We start from the raw sequence: 14156 nt of genomic DNA on the forward strand, positions 1-14156 counted from the left end.
ATTCTCTCATCAATCCACAATCGCAACAAATTGTTTCAAACCAAAACATATCATTCCTGTATCAGAGCCGATGTATCTAGATACGTATCGATTCACTTTGAAAGGGAACGATGCACATCCTTACCAGACAGGATGCCACCAAAGGGCAGACAGACAGACGCAATGGGGAAAAGATGAGTGCAAAGGGACAACCCTGAACTCCTATGGCAGCCCTGACCACTTCAACAATCAATGGGTAGTGGGTAATTGGGTAGTGGGAAATTGGGTAGTGGGTAATTGGGTAGTGGGTAATTGGGTAGTGGGAAATTGGGTAGTGGGTAATTGGGTAGTGGGTAATTGGGTAGTGGGTAATTGGGTAGTGGGTAATTGAAATGGCAATTGAACTGCAGTAAATATTGCAGATTGTACCCTTAATATACCACAGACATCTGTTTTCTGAAAGGCGTGTAAGAGAGAGTCTGTTTGCACAACCCGTTGTCATAAAGCGTAGAGGGTCAAAACTAAATATCATTTCATCAGCGCCACCCAAACACCAGCACCAATATCATTTAGGGAGTTTTTAATATTGTCTGGTGTATTATTGGCCTAATACACAATATGAAATGAATAGGGAGGGGTGAGAGAGACGGCATCCCTAGATTTATGTCCCAGAGTAAAAGCCTGGCCCTCTTGATTACCCATAAACAGAGACATTATAAAACAACATGGCCAGTTGAACACACAGCTGGTTCGATAGGGACTACGGTCATTGAATCCCTCACTAGCAGCATGTATACCGTACATACAATACTTAGCCTAGCATCACGCATAGCAAACAAGCTAATGGTAGGGTTTAGTTAGTAGAATACTAACTGGTGCATTAGGGGCTAGGCTATTTGGTAAGCAAAATGCTAACTGACATACTACTCTAGCAAGGAAGCACCCCACAATCAAACAATCGAATGGTATAATTAAGCAATTAGGCCTGAGGCGGTGTGATATATGGACAATACAGCCCTTAGCCGTGGCACCCCTGAGGTGCCTTATTGCTATTATAAACTGGTTACCAATGTAATTAGAACAGTAAGAATTAAGCTTTAACTTCCCGACTGATGTCTTGAGATGTTGCTTCAATATATCCACATAATTTTCTTCCCTCATGATCTATTTTGTGAAGTGCTCCAGTCCCTGCTGCAGCAAAGCACTCCCACAACATGATGCTGCCACCGCCATGCTTCACTGTTGGGATGGTGTTCTTCGGCTTGCAAGCATCCCCCTTTTTCCTCCAAACATAACAATGGTCATTATGGCCAAACAGTTCTATTTTTGTTTCATCAGACCAGAGGACATTTCTCCAAAAAGTACGATCTTTGTCCCCATGTGCAGTTGCAAACCGTAGTCTGGCTTTTTTATGGCGGTTTTGGAGCAGTGGCTTCTTCCTTGCTGAGCGGCCTTTCAGGTTATGTCAATATAGGACTTGTTTTACTGTGAATATAGATACTTTTATACCCGTTTCCTCCAGCATCTTCACAAGGTCCTTTGCTGTTGTTCTGGGATTGATTTGCACTTTTCACACCAAAGTACATTCATCTCTAGGAGATAGAACGAGTCTCCTTCCTGAGCGGTATGCCGGCTGCGTGTTCCCAGGGTGTTTATACTTGCGTACTGTTGTTTGTAGAGATGAACTTGTGTCATGCTCAAAGTAGATGTCCTAACCGACTTGCCAAAACTATAGTTTGTTAACAAGAAATTTGTTGAGTTGTTGAAAAACGAGTTTAAATAACTCCAACCTAAGTGGATGTAAACTTCCGACTTCAAATGTACCTCGGCTTTCAGCCAATCTGTACTCAGGGCTCAAACCACCCAGTTTATAATTTGTCTTAGGTACTATTTGTTTTGTGTAATGTTAAGTGATGTTTTGGGAAGCACCCAGAATACCCTAAGAAACAAGCTAAACCAACCAGTTTAAACTCTGTCTCTAATGCAGTAGTCTATAACTTCACATCTGCATGTATGAGCTGGTTTATAAGAGGCAGCTAAATAATCAAAGAAGGTGAAACCGAGGCGTTATCTAGTCTGGTGGCGGTGGAGGCTGTTGCTACAGTATGTGAGCATCTGGAATGTGGTTTCTGGGTTTCAGGTCCCTTTCATCTCCTACCCTGTCATCTCTGTCTGCCGCACGGCCCTGTCACTACAGGGTTATCACCTCACGGACCTGCTGCGGTAGCAAGAAGAATGGAATGGAACTAGTCTGTTTGATAAACTTGACAAAATGGAACTGGTGAGTGTTCCATGCCAGAATCCAGAGTGCAGCGCGGCTGGCTTGGACAATTCGCTGCCAAACGGGCTTGTTAGGCCCGTGACATATAAAGTACGTTATTTGCTTACAGCATGCAAATATAGGGATTAGAAGTTATATTCAGAGTTTTCATGTTTTTTCTTAAAGGGCCGGTTTACGATTGCTCCCATGAATTAAACTAATTTCTCTCATTTAATATTGATTTGTTTTAGGCTTAATCTACCCTGCAACAACACCACTCGCTGTGGCCTAGGTCTAAATGTCATGTGGTAGGTTGAAGACCTTGTCAACAGCAACTAGCAGGTGCACTTGGCTGCTACAGTGCTGTTTCAGCATACTGCACTGAGCAGGGGATGTTCCAACCCAGCTAGGCAAGCACATCACCTAGTTACACCGGTAAAAGCCCTCAGATGTAGGAGCTTAATTTGATCACCCTGTCGTAGGATATCTTCCCTTTTTATTTTATTTTTTATTTTTCACTTGTAGTGTATTTGAGGTTTAAAAAGGCTTCTGACGTTTGTAATTTCCACTTTGACATTTCAAACTTCATTTCCCTTACAAAAACATCCATTAATTATAATCCACATATTCATTCACATTTTAAATTGCTGCAGGATTATTTTCCTGCTGTAGCGAACTGGCTCAAATGAAGATCCTACATCTGTACGTCTCCTCATCACTTATCTCGGCCACAACCCACACAGAGCCACACGCTGCATCAGCACTGACGATGCAAAGCCATGTGGGCACTATCTGCCAGAACCAGTCTCTGTGGCAGGATGGTAGGATGGCATGGTATCACAAGAACACAGGACAGTCATGAGATTATATGACATCATAACCATGTCTGTTTAACTAGTTAGTTGGTCATCCAACACATCTCCTCTTCCAATGTCCCTGTCATTTAGAAAAGTCACAAAATAAATAAGGAGGTGGTATGTAATTAAACGGATTGCTTGTGGCTACATTATGAGATGAGTGGGCTTGTTTTTACTAGAAATCCTCCGTAGCCTCGTATTATTGATGGTTTCCAGGTGAACCCTTCCAGACCTTCCTCTCCTGTCAGGCGATTGATGAAGCCTAAACACTCCAAAGTGAGCGGATGAATTCCAAATCTGATAAGGGCTTCTAAGGATCCACTGTGTTCTGTCTGTACAAAGCAACCATGAAACCCCGGGTGTGTCTGAAATGGCACCCTATTTACTAAGCAGTGCACTATTTTTGACAAGGGACTAAATTGTACCATATTCCCTATATAGTGCCCTATGGGGCCGGATGAAAAGTATTACACTTTATAGGGAATAGGGTGCCATTTGAGACGCTGCAAATGCCTCTGGTTACAGGCCCAGTCTGCTGTGCTTGCACCCTACCCTGCCCTGCCTAGCTGTAACTGTGTAACTCAAAGCCCTTAGCAATGGCCCCATTGCATAACCCAATGTACTGTAGAGTAGTGAACCCAATGTACTGTACAGTGGAGACTCAACATAGAGAGAGGAGGGAGAGAAGAGAGAGGACAGAGAGAGAGGGGGCAGAGAGAGAGAGAGGGAGGGCAGAGAGAGAGAGGGGGCAGAGAGAGAGAGAGGGAGGGCAGAGAGAGAGAGGGGGGCAGAGAGAGAGAGAGGGGGAGGGAAGAGAGAGAGAGAGGAGGGAGAGAAGAGAGAGGACAGAGAGAGAGGGGGCAGAGAGAGAGAGAGGGAGGGCAGAGAGAGAGAGGGAGGGCAGAGAGAGAGAGAGGGGCAGAGAGAGAGAGAGAGGGGAGGGAAGAGAGAGAGAGAGGAGGAGGGAGGGAGGGTAGAGAGAGAGAGGAGGAGGGAGGGTAGAGAGAGAGAGAGGAGGGAGGGTAGAGAGAGAGAGGGCATAGAGATTGAGAGAGAGAAAGGGCAGAGATAGAGACAACTCAGAGAGAGAGAAAGAGAGGGCAGAGAGAGAGAGGCGGAGTATAGGAGAGAGGAAGGGAATGTCCTTAGATTAAGAGGAACTAGGTCAAATCTTACTGTTGGTTTTAATAACCTGTTGCTGGGTAAAGTTGCCTGGTGGAAAGCTCCAAACTGGCAAGCTAAGAGCAAGTGCTTTTTCAGTGCAATTTGAGGGGCTAGTTGGACTTTTCAGTATAGATCTGGACAAGTTTACTTTTTGTTTTAAGTCTAATAAGTATGAAAAGTAAAGACCAACTCACCTGTTCTTCTCCAACTCATTATGTGTAGACCTGCACAGAAAAACAAGAAAGGAACTTGTTAACCAAGGAACCAACACATCGCAAAGACCTGTGACATTTCAACACATCCAATAATTAAACAAGCTTCAATTCAAAAGTCAATAGGCCTATTGACTCTATTTTAACAAACAGCCACGGATTCAGTTGAGGGCGACAGTGTATTGGTGGAATACTGCACTTACTTTGACTTGGTCTGATTAGAATGAATTGGACTGATCAATTCATCCCAATTGAGAAGTACTGTACAAACCAACAACACACACACACGGGCCAGATGGACTGTGATGTACCATACCAAGACCGTGCCTGAGAGTCAGTGTGCACTATGAACTGTGCGTTTGGTCGATACGCCCGGCCAGGCTTCAGTCCCATACAACGGGCCTGTATCGTCACACACTTCAACCTCCTCTTCCTCCAACAGTGCATAGCCCATGTAGCCCCATGTATATGGCTGTCTGAGTGTGGCGTGTGTGTGTGTGAGTCCAGGCCTCAGACTCAGTGCTGTGTTAATAATGCAAAGTGATTCAGCTGGTCCCCTAAGAGCCTCTTTGTATGGCAACACATTGAAGATAATCAGGCCCTCCTGCCTTGGCCTAAATGGCCTGCCTGCCCGCCCAGTGTGTGTGTGTGTGTGTATGAGAGTATGTGTGTCTTTTTAAACAAACTCCTCCTCAGCTCCTCAACCCACTCGCCGCAGGGAGGAATCATTTATTGGTTCCCAGGTCATATAGGCACTTCTCTTTATTGGAGGTGGACTATTACAGTCGCAACATTTTCACACGCAAAAAAATGGCCTCTGCCTGCAGTGGCTGACCTGATTGGATAGCTGACTGTCCTGCTACAGGGAACAAGGGACGAGCGCGGAAGAGAGGAAGGAGAAAGACAGAGTGGGAGGAAAAAAGACACTGCCAGGTTACAAGGGATTCTGGGAGTTGGCGCCTCTTCAGAGCGACTCCAAATCCTTTTTTTTATGTTTAATTATTGATGTAAATAAAAAAGACCATATGTCTCCATTAGAATACATTACCACCACTGCTGCTCGTGTGCTTATTGTGTATGCAAGACTGGATTAACAACTGAACTGTGACAGTCATTTCTCATTAACAGGGTCTCAGGACCAGGGAAGCCGGTCTCTGCTAAGCCTGCCGTCATTGCCGAGCAAGACCAAAGATGCAACCAATTTCCTGTGCTAACTTTAAATAATTATGTAGAAAAACGTCATCCTCACCCAAAACATTTAGCATCTCTGTGGTATAAATAAACAGCAGTGCTGGGCTCTGTGTGTTAGGCAACACACACACTCATGGACACACAACATACACCCACCACACACACAAGCGTATCTTGATGAATCCAAAACGTTTTTATCTATAGAGCCTATAGTCCACCAGCCAGCCAGGAGCCAGACTCCATGTATTTGTGTAAATACCACAACATTTACAGCTCAGCTCATAAACTGTACAAAGCCGTCTCGTATACAACGTTAAATCTTTATGCCCTTGACAGTTTATTTCTCCCCTGTAAAAAAAACGATGGAGAGCTATTAAAGGGATGCAGACAAACTGTGTCTGCTGCTATTGAGTTGTTCTAATGGCGGCTGACGACCAACAGTCTGAACCAGTGACATCCCCAGCCCGCCACGCACCAACGGAGGGTCCACCAGACATGACCTAGATCAATACACAACACAGTATCATTTCCATGATGGCGAGCGTCAGACTCCTCTTCCACTGTTGCTGTTAGCCCAGGCTACTGTTGGCCAACAGAAAACAAAACAGCACCATGAAAACAACTGTGCACAGTGTGCTGTTGTGGCATTTTGCATCACTGGTCAAGATTATTTAGAATTTTGACTATCCGGATATCCCCCCAAAAAAAAAAAAAAATAAATTTGTGATATGTATTTGAATAGTGAAATCATGTTGAGCTAACTCTAAAACTACTTGAAACATTTCAAACAGTATTTGAACCCTGGTTCAGGCTTTGTAGTGTTTGGGCAAAAACCAAAACGTGCACCCTTTGGGGTCCCGAGGACCGAGTTCGGGAAACGCTGCACTAGCCTACACAGTAGACAATAGTGTATAATCACCCTCTACAGTAGGTTACAGGACACATCAAATCAGCTATCAGAGAGCGATCAGAATGTCTGTAGCTATAGCTCAACAGATACGGATGACTTGAATGGAGGAATGGAGGATCCCTGCAAGATGAGATAAACATGTTCCTGCTGTATAGGGCGAAAGAGGGACAGAGAGAGTGAGATAAGCCCATCACCTATAAGCCTCAACATGCTACAAATGAGGCCTTACCTGGCCACACACACACACCGGAGCCAATCTGATCACTATCGTTGCCATGCATAACTAGGCGACACTATAGCTGTGAGTCAAATGTTGGTTCCTGTTTTTCATTCCTCTCACGTTTAAGATGAAAAAGGCTCTCAGTCTCTCAGTAGGATTGAATCATGGCTGGCTGTCCATGATGGATGTATAAGATGGATGGTATAAGTAGAGGACAATAGTCTGTCCATGTTCTTAACCCGAAAACACCACCTTACGCTATTATAGTCTATACAGCCTCTAGTCTTCAATGCATTTTCCTCTGAAAGAGCATTACGCACAGTAGTATCAATCTCGTCTAAGGCTCTTTGTAGAATGTCATTTCTCAAATAGATTGGCTATTGAAGTGCAGGCTAACGTTTATACATTAGATTAAACTGCATAGACATTTAAGTTATAATCAGAATACACATATAAATGGGGGGGTCATAAAGCCACATTGACATTCTTTTAAAAGGTTCTATGTATTCACCATACAACACCAGCCTGCCTACATATAACACCAGCCTGCCCATATCACCATACAACACCAGCCTGCCTACAACACCACATATAACACCACATACAACACCAGCCTGCCTACATATAACACCAGCCTGCCTACATATAACACCAGCCTGCCTACATATAACACCAGCCATACAACACCAGCCTGCCTACATATAACACCAGCCTGCCTACATATAACACCAGCCTGCCTACATATAACACCAGCCTGCCTACATATAACACCAGCCTGCCTACATATAACACCAGCCTGCCTACATACAACACCAGCCTGCCTACATATAACACCAGCCTGCTACATACAACACCAGCCTGCTACTACAACACCATACATACAACACCAGCCTGCCTACATACAACACCAGCCTGCCTACATACAACACCAGCCTGCCTACATATAACACCAGCCTGCCTACATATAACACCAGCCTGCCTACATACAACACCAGCCTGCCTACATACAACACCAGCCTGCCTACATACAACACCAGCCTGCCTACATATAACACCAGCCTGCCTACATATAACACCAGCCTGCCTACATATAACACCAGCCTGCCTACATACAACACCAGCCTGCCTACATATAACACCAGCCTGCCTACATATAACACCAGCCTGCCTACATACAACACCAGCCTGCCTACATATAACACCAGCCTGCCTACATATAACACCAGCCTGCCTACATACAACACCAGCCTGCCTACATATAACACCAGCCTGCCTACATACAACACCAGCCTGCCTACATATAACACCAGCCTGCCTACATACAACACCAGCCTGCCTACATACAACACCAGCCTGCCTACATATAACACCAGCCTGCCTACATACAACACCAGCCTGCCTACATATAACACCAGCCTGCCTACATATAACACCAGCCTGCCTACATATAACACCAGCCTGCCTACATATAACACCAGCCTGCCTACATACAACACCAGCCTGCCTACATATAACACCAGCCTGCCTACATATACAACACCAGCCTGCCTACATATAACACCAGCCTGCCTACATATGACACCAGCCTGCCTACATATAACACCAGCCTGCCAACATATAACACCAGCCTGCATACAACATACAACACCAGCCTGCCTACATACAACACCAGCCTGCCTACATATAACACCAGCCTGCCTACATATAACACCAGCCTGCCTACATACAACACCAGCCTGCCTACATACAACACCAGCCTGCCTACATACAACACCAGCCTGCCAACATATAACACCAGCCTGCCTACATACAACACCAGCCTACATATAACACCAGCCTACATATAACATACAACACCAGCCTGCCTACATATATACATATAACACCAGCCTGCCTACATATAACACCAGCCTGCCTACATATAACACCAGCCTGCCTACATACAACACCAGCCTGCCTACACATATAACACCAGCCTGCCTACATACAACACCAGCCTGCTACATACAACACCAGCCAGCCTGCCTACATATAACACCAGCCTGCCTACATACAACACCAGCCTGCCTACATACAACACCAGCCTGCCTACATACAACACCAGCCTGCCTACATATAACACCAGCCTGCCATACAACACCACATACAACACCAGCCTGCCTACATATAACACCAGCCTGCCTACATATAACACCAGCCTGCCTACATATAACACCAGCCTGCCTACATATAACACCAGCCTGCCTACATATAACACCAGCCTGCCTACATACAACACCAGCCTGCCTACATATAACACCAGCCTGCCTACATACAACACCAGCCTGCCTACATATAACACCAGCCTGCCTACATATAACACCAGCCTGCCTACATACAACACCAGCCTGCTACATATGACACCAGCCTTACATATAACACCAGCCTGCCTACATATAACACCAGCCTGCCTACATACATACAACACCAGCCTGCATACAACACCAGCCTGCCTACATATAACACCAGCCTGCCTACATATAACACCAGCCTGCCTACATACAACACCAGCCTGCCTACATATAACACCAGCCTGCCTACATATAACACCAGCCTGCCACCATATAACACCAGCCTGCCTACATATAACACCAGCCTGCCTACATATAACACCAGCCTGCCTACATATAACACCAGCCTGCCTACATATAACACCAGCCTGCCTACATATAACACCAGCCTGCCTACATATAACACCAGCCTGCCTACATACAACACCAGCCTGCCTACATATAACACCAGCCTGCCTACATACAACACCAGCCTGCCTACATACAACACCAGCCTGCCTACATACAACACCAGCAGCAAATAGGAGCTTTTTCCCTTTGGGGTTGGGGACAAAAGTAACCAAATATTATAGCTTGGCAAGAGTATAGCAACATATAGAATTAACTAATGTTTCAACACTGTAAAATGGCAAACAGTTGTAAGACTGTAATAAGGACTATATTATAACCAGGTATGATTTGTTTTGTACGTAAAATCATTTTAAACCATGTGGTGGTGTTCATCTGTTTTTCCATATGCGATTTTCTCCCAGTCCCTACCCTCCATCAGTTTGACAATCAGCTGATGATAGCAGCTCGATCTGCTAGTGCTACCCCATGCCCCAAGCAAAGAGTGCCCTAACATTCACTCTCTGTAGGCTACACGGTCTTTATTCCACGTGTATATTTTATGCTTGGACAATTTCTCTGAATATATGTTAACTCCCGCTTATAACATGCCACGATGTTCTATAAGTGAGCTTACATGCTGCGACAGAGGGCAGAAGTAGGTTAAGACACTCAAGTGGTGTTGTGGCAACCACATCTAGGCTTGTTTTACCAGCGGTTAGGCGACAACGTTGCACTGACAGTCGAGTGATATCACATTATGGCAGCATTGTTATCGGTCATTCAGCTTATTATTGAGAAAGTCAACTGAATGACAGTTCATGTATTTGTTTAGATCAACATACATAACCAGGCAAATAACACATTGGCATCGCATGCTTGAAGCTATTGATCAACAAAAGTTTTTCTTACCTGTTATGGTTATTGTGGAACTTCTTGTTACGAAATTTATTTTGCCTCTGGTAGTTCGTGTTCTGAATTGACGACGGAAACGTCGATGCATATCCGTGTTCACACTCTGTTGAAATAAAATTGTGGTTAGGGCGAGTTGGACCGTCCCCCACCACATGCAGCATTTTCTAAACAACGGAAAAATATATACAATGTTGGTGCTAGGTCATCTGAATATATGGGGCAACTCATGCCACCCACATATCTACCGTTAACGGAATGAATCGTTTGTTTTTCGGGGATGAGGCTTGAAAACAGCATCAACACACACACACAGAACACTCACATAGCCTAGCTACATTTGTCTGTGGTGTATTTTAAAGTTGTCAAACATGACAAGCAAATGATTTAAAACTCTGAAACGACACAAATTAACCTACATAATCAAATTAAACTAATCTAACCACAAATGTGTAACGTGTTTTTATTTTGCATACCTTTCTCCCTTCTATCAAGATATTCTGCCGCTTCCAATAACCTCTGGATGTTCATCAACTGCACTGCCGTCATTCTGCTGGAGCTAGCGAACGTTAGCGAAACCTTTCTACAACTTGTGATACTATTTCAAAGACAGGTACTATTGCGGTTCAAGATCCAAAATCGGAATAATTGTTCCTCGTTGAGTATAACACAAAACGTTACTTCATGAATGTCTTCGTCTTGTTAGCTATTTTGTTTGCTGGCTCTGTAATTAAAAGCCCTGTCGAAAAAGATCTGGCCAGTTTTAATATGCAACACAGGTAGCTAGCAGCCTAGTGATTCAGGTTTTCAGCCGTTTCAAAAATCGAAAAACGAGTGTGGCAAAGTATTCAAAGTATTCAGAACAGTTACAAATGGTATAAAATGAATATAAACTACATCAAATGTCGACCCAAAGCCTGAAAAGTCCCTGCTGCTGCCTGTGTTCAGTACTCCCAGTTTGTTTACCCAGCTCCACAGCTGAGGGGCGGAGACCGAGCACAAGCTGGGGGCTGGTCTCGACGCAAAGCTTTATGGGACACGTAGTCTTTATTCTACTGATCAATTCAAGGGGCTTTATTGGCATGGGAAACGTGTTAACATTGCCAAAGCAAGTGAGGTAGATAATATACAAAAGTGAAATAAACAATACAAATTAACAGTAAACATTACATATACAGAAGTTTCAAAACAATAAAGACATTACAAATGTCATATATATATATGTATATGATCTTTACACTGAATATATGACCCTTATGCTATGGCTGCTATGAAACTTTGCAAGGTGCTACGGTCCACGTACAACGTTTCATGTTATTGAAATAATTACTTTTAATTGGAAATTTAAAGGAAAGAGATCAATTATATGAATAAACCATATTCTAATAGCCTGATACTCATATGTTATTAAGTTGTTATAAGATGTTATTAGCTGGCCTATAATGGGTTTAAAAGCAGGAATGGGTTACTGATCACTCCAGACCAAATACATCAAACATGAATATTGTCCACTGGACTGCAGGTCTGTATGCTATTCTTGATGATCATATCTCTTCTCGCATTCATTTCTGGCAAAAAAAAGACTGCAAGTCCCATGAATCAACACCAGAGTGGGGGTGTACCAGCCGACTGAAGCCAGGCCCAGCAACAAATTACATCACCGCAAAGGAGACGCTCGATTGGTGATACCTTGTGACAGGCATCTCATGCGAACTTGCACTTGACCAATCACAAAGGGATTTCGCGCCATGTGGAAAACCCGCAAGTATCAGGAAGCAACAACAATCGGGTAGGAAAAAGAGATGAAAGTGTTGCACGAAAGATCTCCTTATTTGTTAGATAATAAGAGAATAGTAATCCATTTTGTGTAACTTTGAAACTTAACATTATTATATCACACTTTTTGCAATAACCTGAAACATAAATAGTGTACAAAAGAAAGTATTTTTTATTTAAAAAATCTAATAATGTAGGGAAGCATCTAATCAACAAAATCATTTTGAAATTGAGATTTACAGATTGTGAAACTATTGCACAATGAACATAAATATAAAGCAATACAACTGAAACCAGGTGCTCTAGGCGAGCGTCAAAATAGTGAGAAAAAGCATCCTATTTGAAATATGTGCAAACATCTAACAATAGGCCTATCTCTCCCCCCTAACAATCGAGCTGTTTAGGCGACAGAGAAGGATGCGGGGGCACTATGACGTCACCCAAAAATGAGTTGGAGGGCGCTGCGATGCTGTGGTCAGATATATCTAATCTCAAAGTAGTGGCCAATGCAATGTTCTGTGCACCCACACCCCAAACCATTGTGGGGTTTAATCAATCTAGGCTTTGTCAGTGGCCTGGCCTATATGGTGAAATAGGCCTATGTAGTGAAATAGGAATTTAGGATAAATTATGAAATTGTTACAGTGAGCAGGTGCAAAGCAAATTATGCTTTTGAGGGGTAGAAAAACGTACAACCAACAAAATACATATATCTTAATCATATCAGAAATCTAGGCTACAGGGAAAGTAATAGATCATGTATTACATTCAGAATATTAGGCTATTAGTGCAGTGCAATATCAGAGCGAGTGCATAATAATGCATGAGAATAATAAGTAGATCAGTTGAATGAACTCAGCCCTTTGTTGTCTCGCGTCTGTTGACAATGAAACTCTTGTTTCCCTGAATATTACTTGGGGGGAAACCGATACACAAAATAAACTTACTTCCATCCTTCCTCTCGGCGTTCTCGATAAAACTTGCTGCTTCCAGCAAAACTTGAACGTTTTTCAGAAAAGTATCAATCTGACTCAATGGAGAAGAAGCGCAGTCTCTGGAGTTGAATACGTCATTGATAGAGCATCTAGACATATGAAAATCTTGCCGATCCATAGACGTTTCGGAGTCCAAAAACACATATTCGCTCTTCAACTCTCTTTTCTGCCTATCACTTCTGGCCATTTTCGTTCACTTGGACTGCTTTGCCGGCTACTTTTCCAGGAGGAAAATAAACTGAAAGGCAGCTAGCAGTAGAGGCTCCTTTGCTTCTTGGTGGTGATAGGGCTTTTATGAATGCAGGTTACAATGCACGAAACGGTGCTTGGAGGATTGTGGCGCATGGGGCACACCGAGAGCCTGCATCTGCCTGATGAACGCCGCATGGTCCTGGCGCCGGCTTTTCAAGGTATGTTCCTGCCGACGGTTGTCTCTACGTCTCTTTGGCCCCCAGATTTTGTAGACTACAGACAATATTACTCCAATATTTCTTTATGATAGCAACAGAATGAAAACTATTAGAGTTGGTGGATAAGGTGGCTGTAAACACTATGTAATACGATTATATTTTGGTGTTCCTTTTGACTCATGTAGGCTGTTTTGTTCACATCACTGAGGTAATGTGAATGAAGGATTACTTTAATATTATCAGCAATTGGGAGGAAAGGTCACACACACCCATTCATTTAGTCTACATTCAGACTATTGTTGTCTTTCTGGACCAGGTCCAGGTGTGTGCAACATGTCGACTGAAAAGGTTTGGCATGGGTCCTCAGATCCTCAAAATGTGCTACAGTTGCATCACTGTCTGCTATGGCAACTGCTCGGCCTCTGACCACCTCTACAGAGAGTAATGCGTACGGCCCAATATGCTGGGGCCAAGCTTCCTGCCACCCAGGACCTCTATACCAGGCAGTGTCAGAGGAAGGCCCTAAACATGGTCAGACTCCAGACATCCTAGTCATAGACTGTTCTCTCTGCTACCACACGGCAAGCGGTACCGGAGCACCAAGTCTAGGTCC

General features: G+C 43.8%; 1 protein-coding gene across 1 annotated transcript in view; it reads right to left on the reverse strand.

Moving 5' to 3' along the window:
- Positions 1-11349, reverse strand: part of mxi1 (max interactor 1, dimerization protein) — a 44046-nt gene extending 32697 nt beyond the window's left edge. Inside the window, exons 1-3 of the mRNA XM_052500848.1 lie at positions 10839-11349; positions 10363-10468; positions 4455-4484 (exon numbers count right to left, since the gene is read on the reverse strand). Of these exons, the coding sequence (XP_052356808.1) occupies positions 4455-4484; positions 10363-10468; positions 10839-10911 (209 nt within the window). The 5' untranslated portion in view covers positions 10912-11349. The remainder of the gene's footprint in view (positions 1-4454; positions 4485-10362; positions 10469-10838) is intronic.
- Between the last annotated feature and the right edge of the window lie 2807 nt (positions 11350-14156).

Source organism: Oncorhynchus keta, unplaced genomic scaffold, assembly GCF_023373465.1.
Source record: "Oncorhynchus keta strain PuntledgeMale-10-30-2019 unplaced genomic scaffold, Oket_V2 Un_contig_1204_pilon_pilon, whole genome shotgun sequence".
NCBI lineage: Eukaryota > Metazoa > Chordata > Actinopteri > Salmoniformes > Salmonidae > Oncorhynchus > Oncorhynchus keta.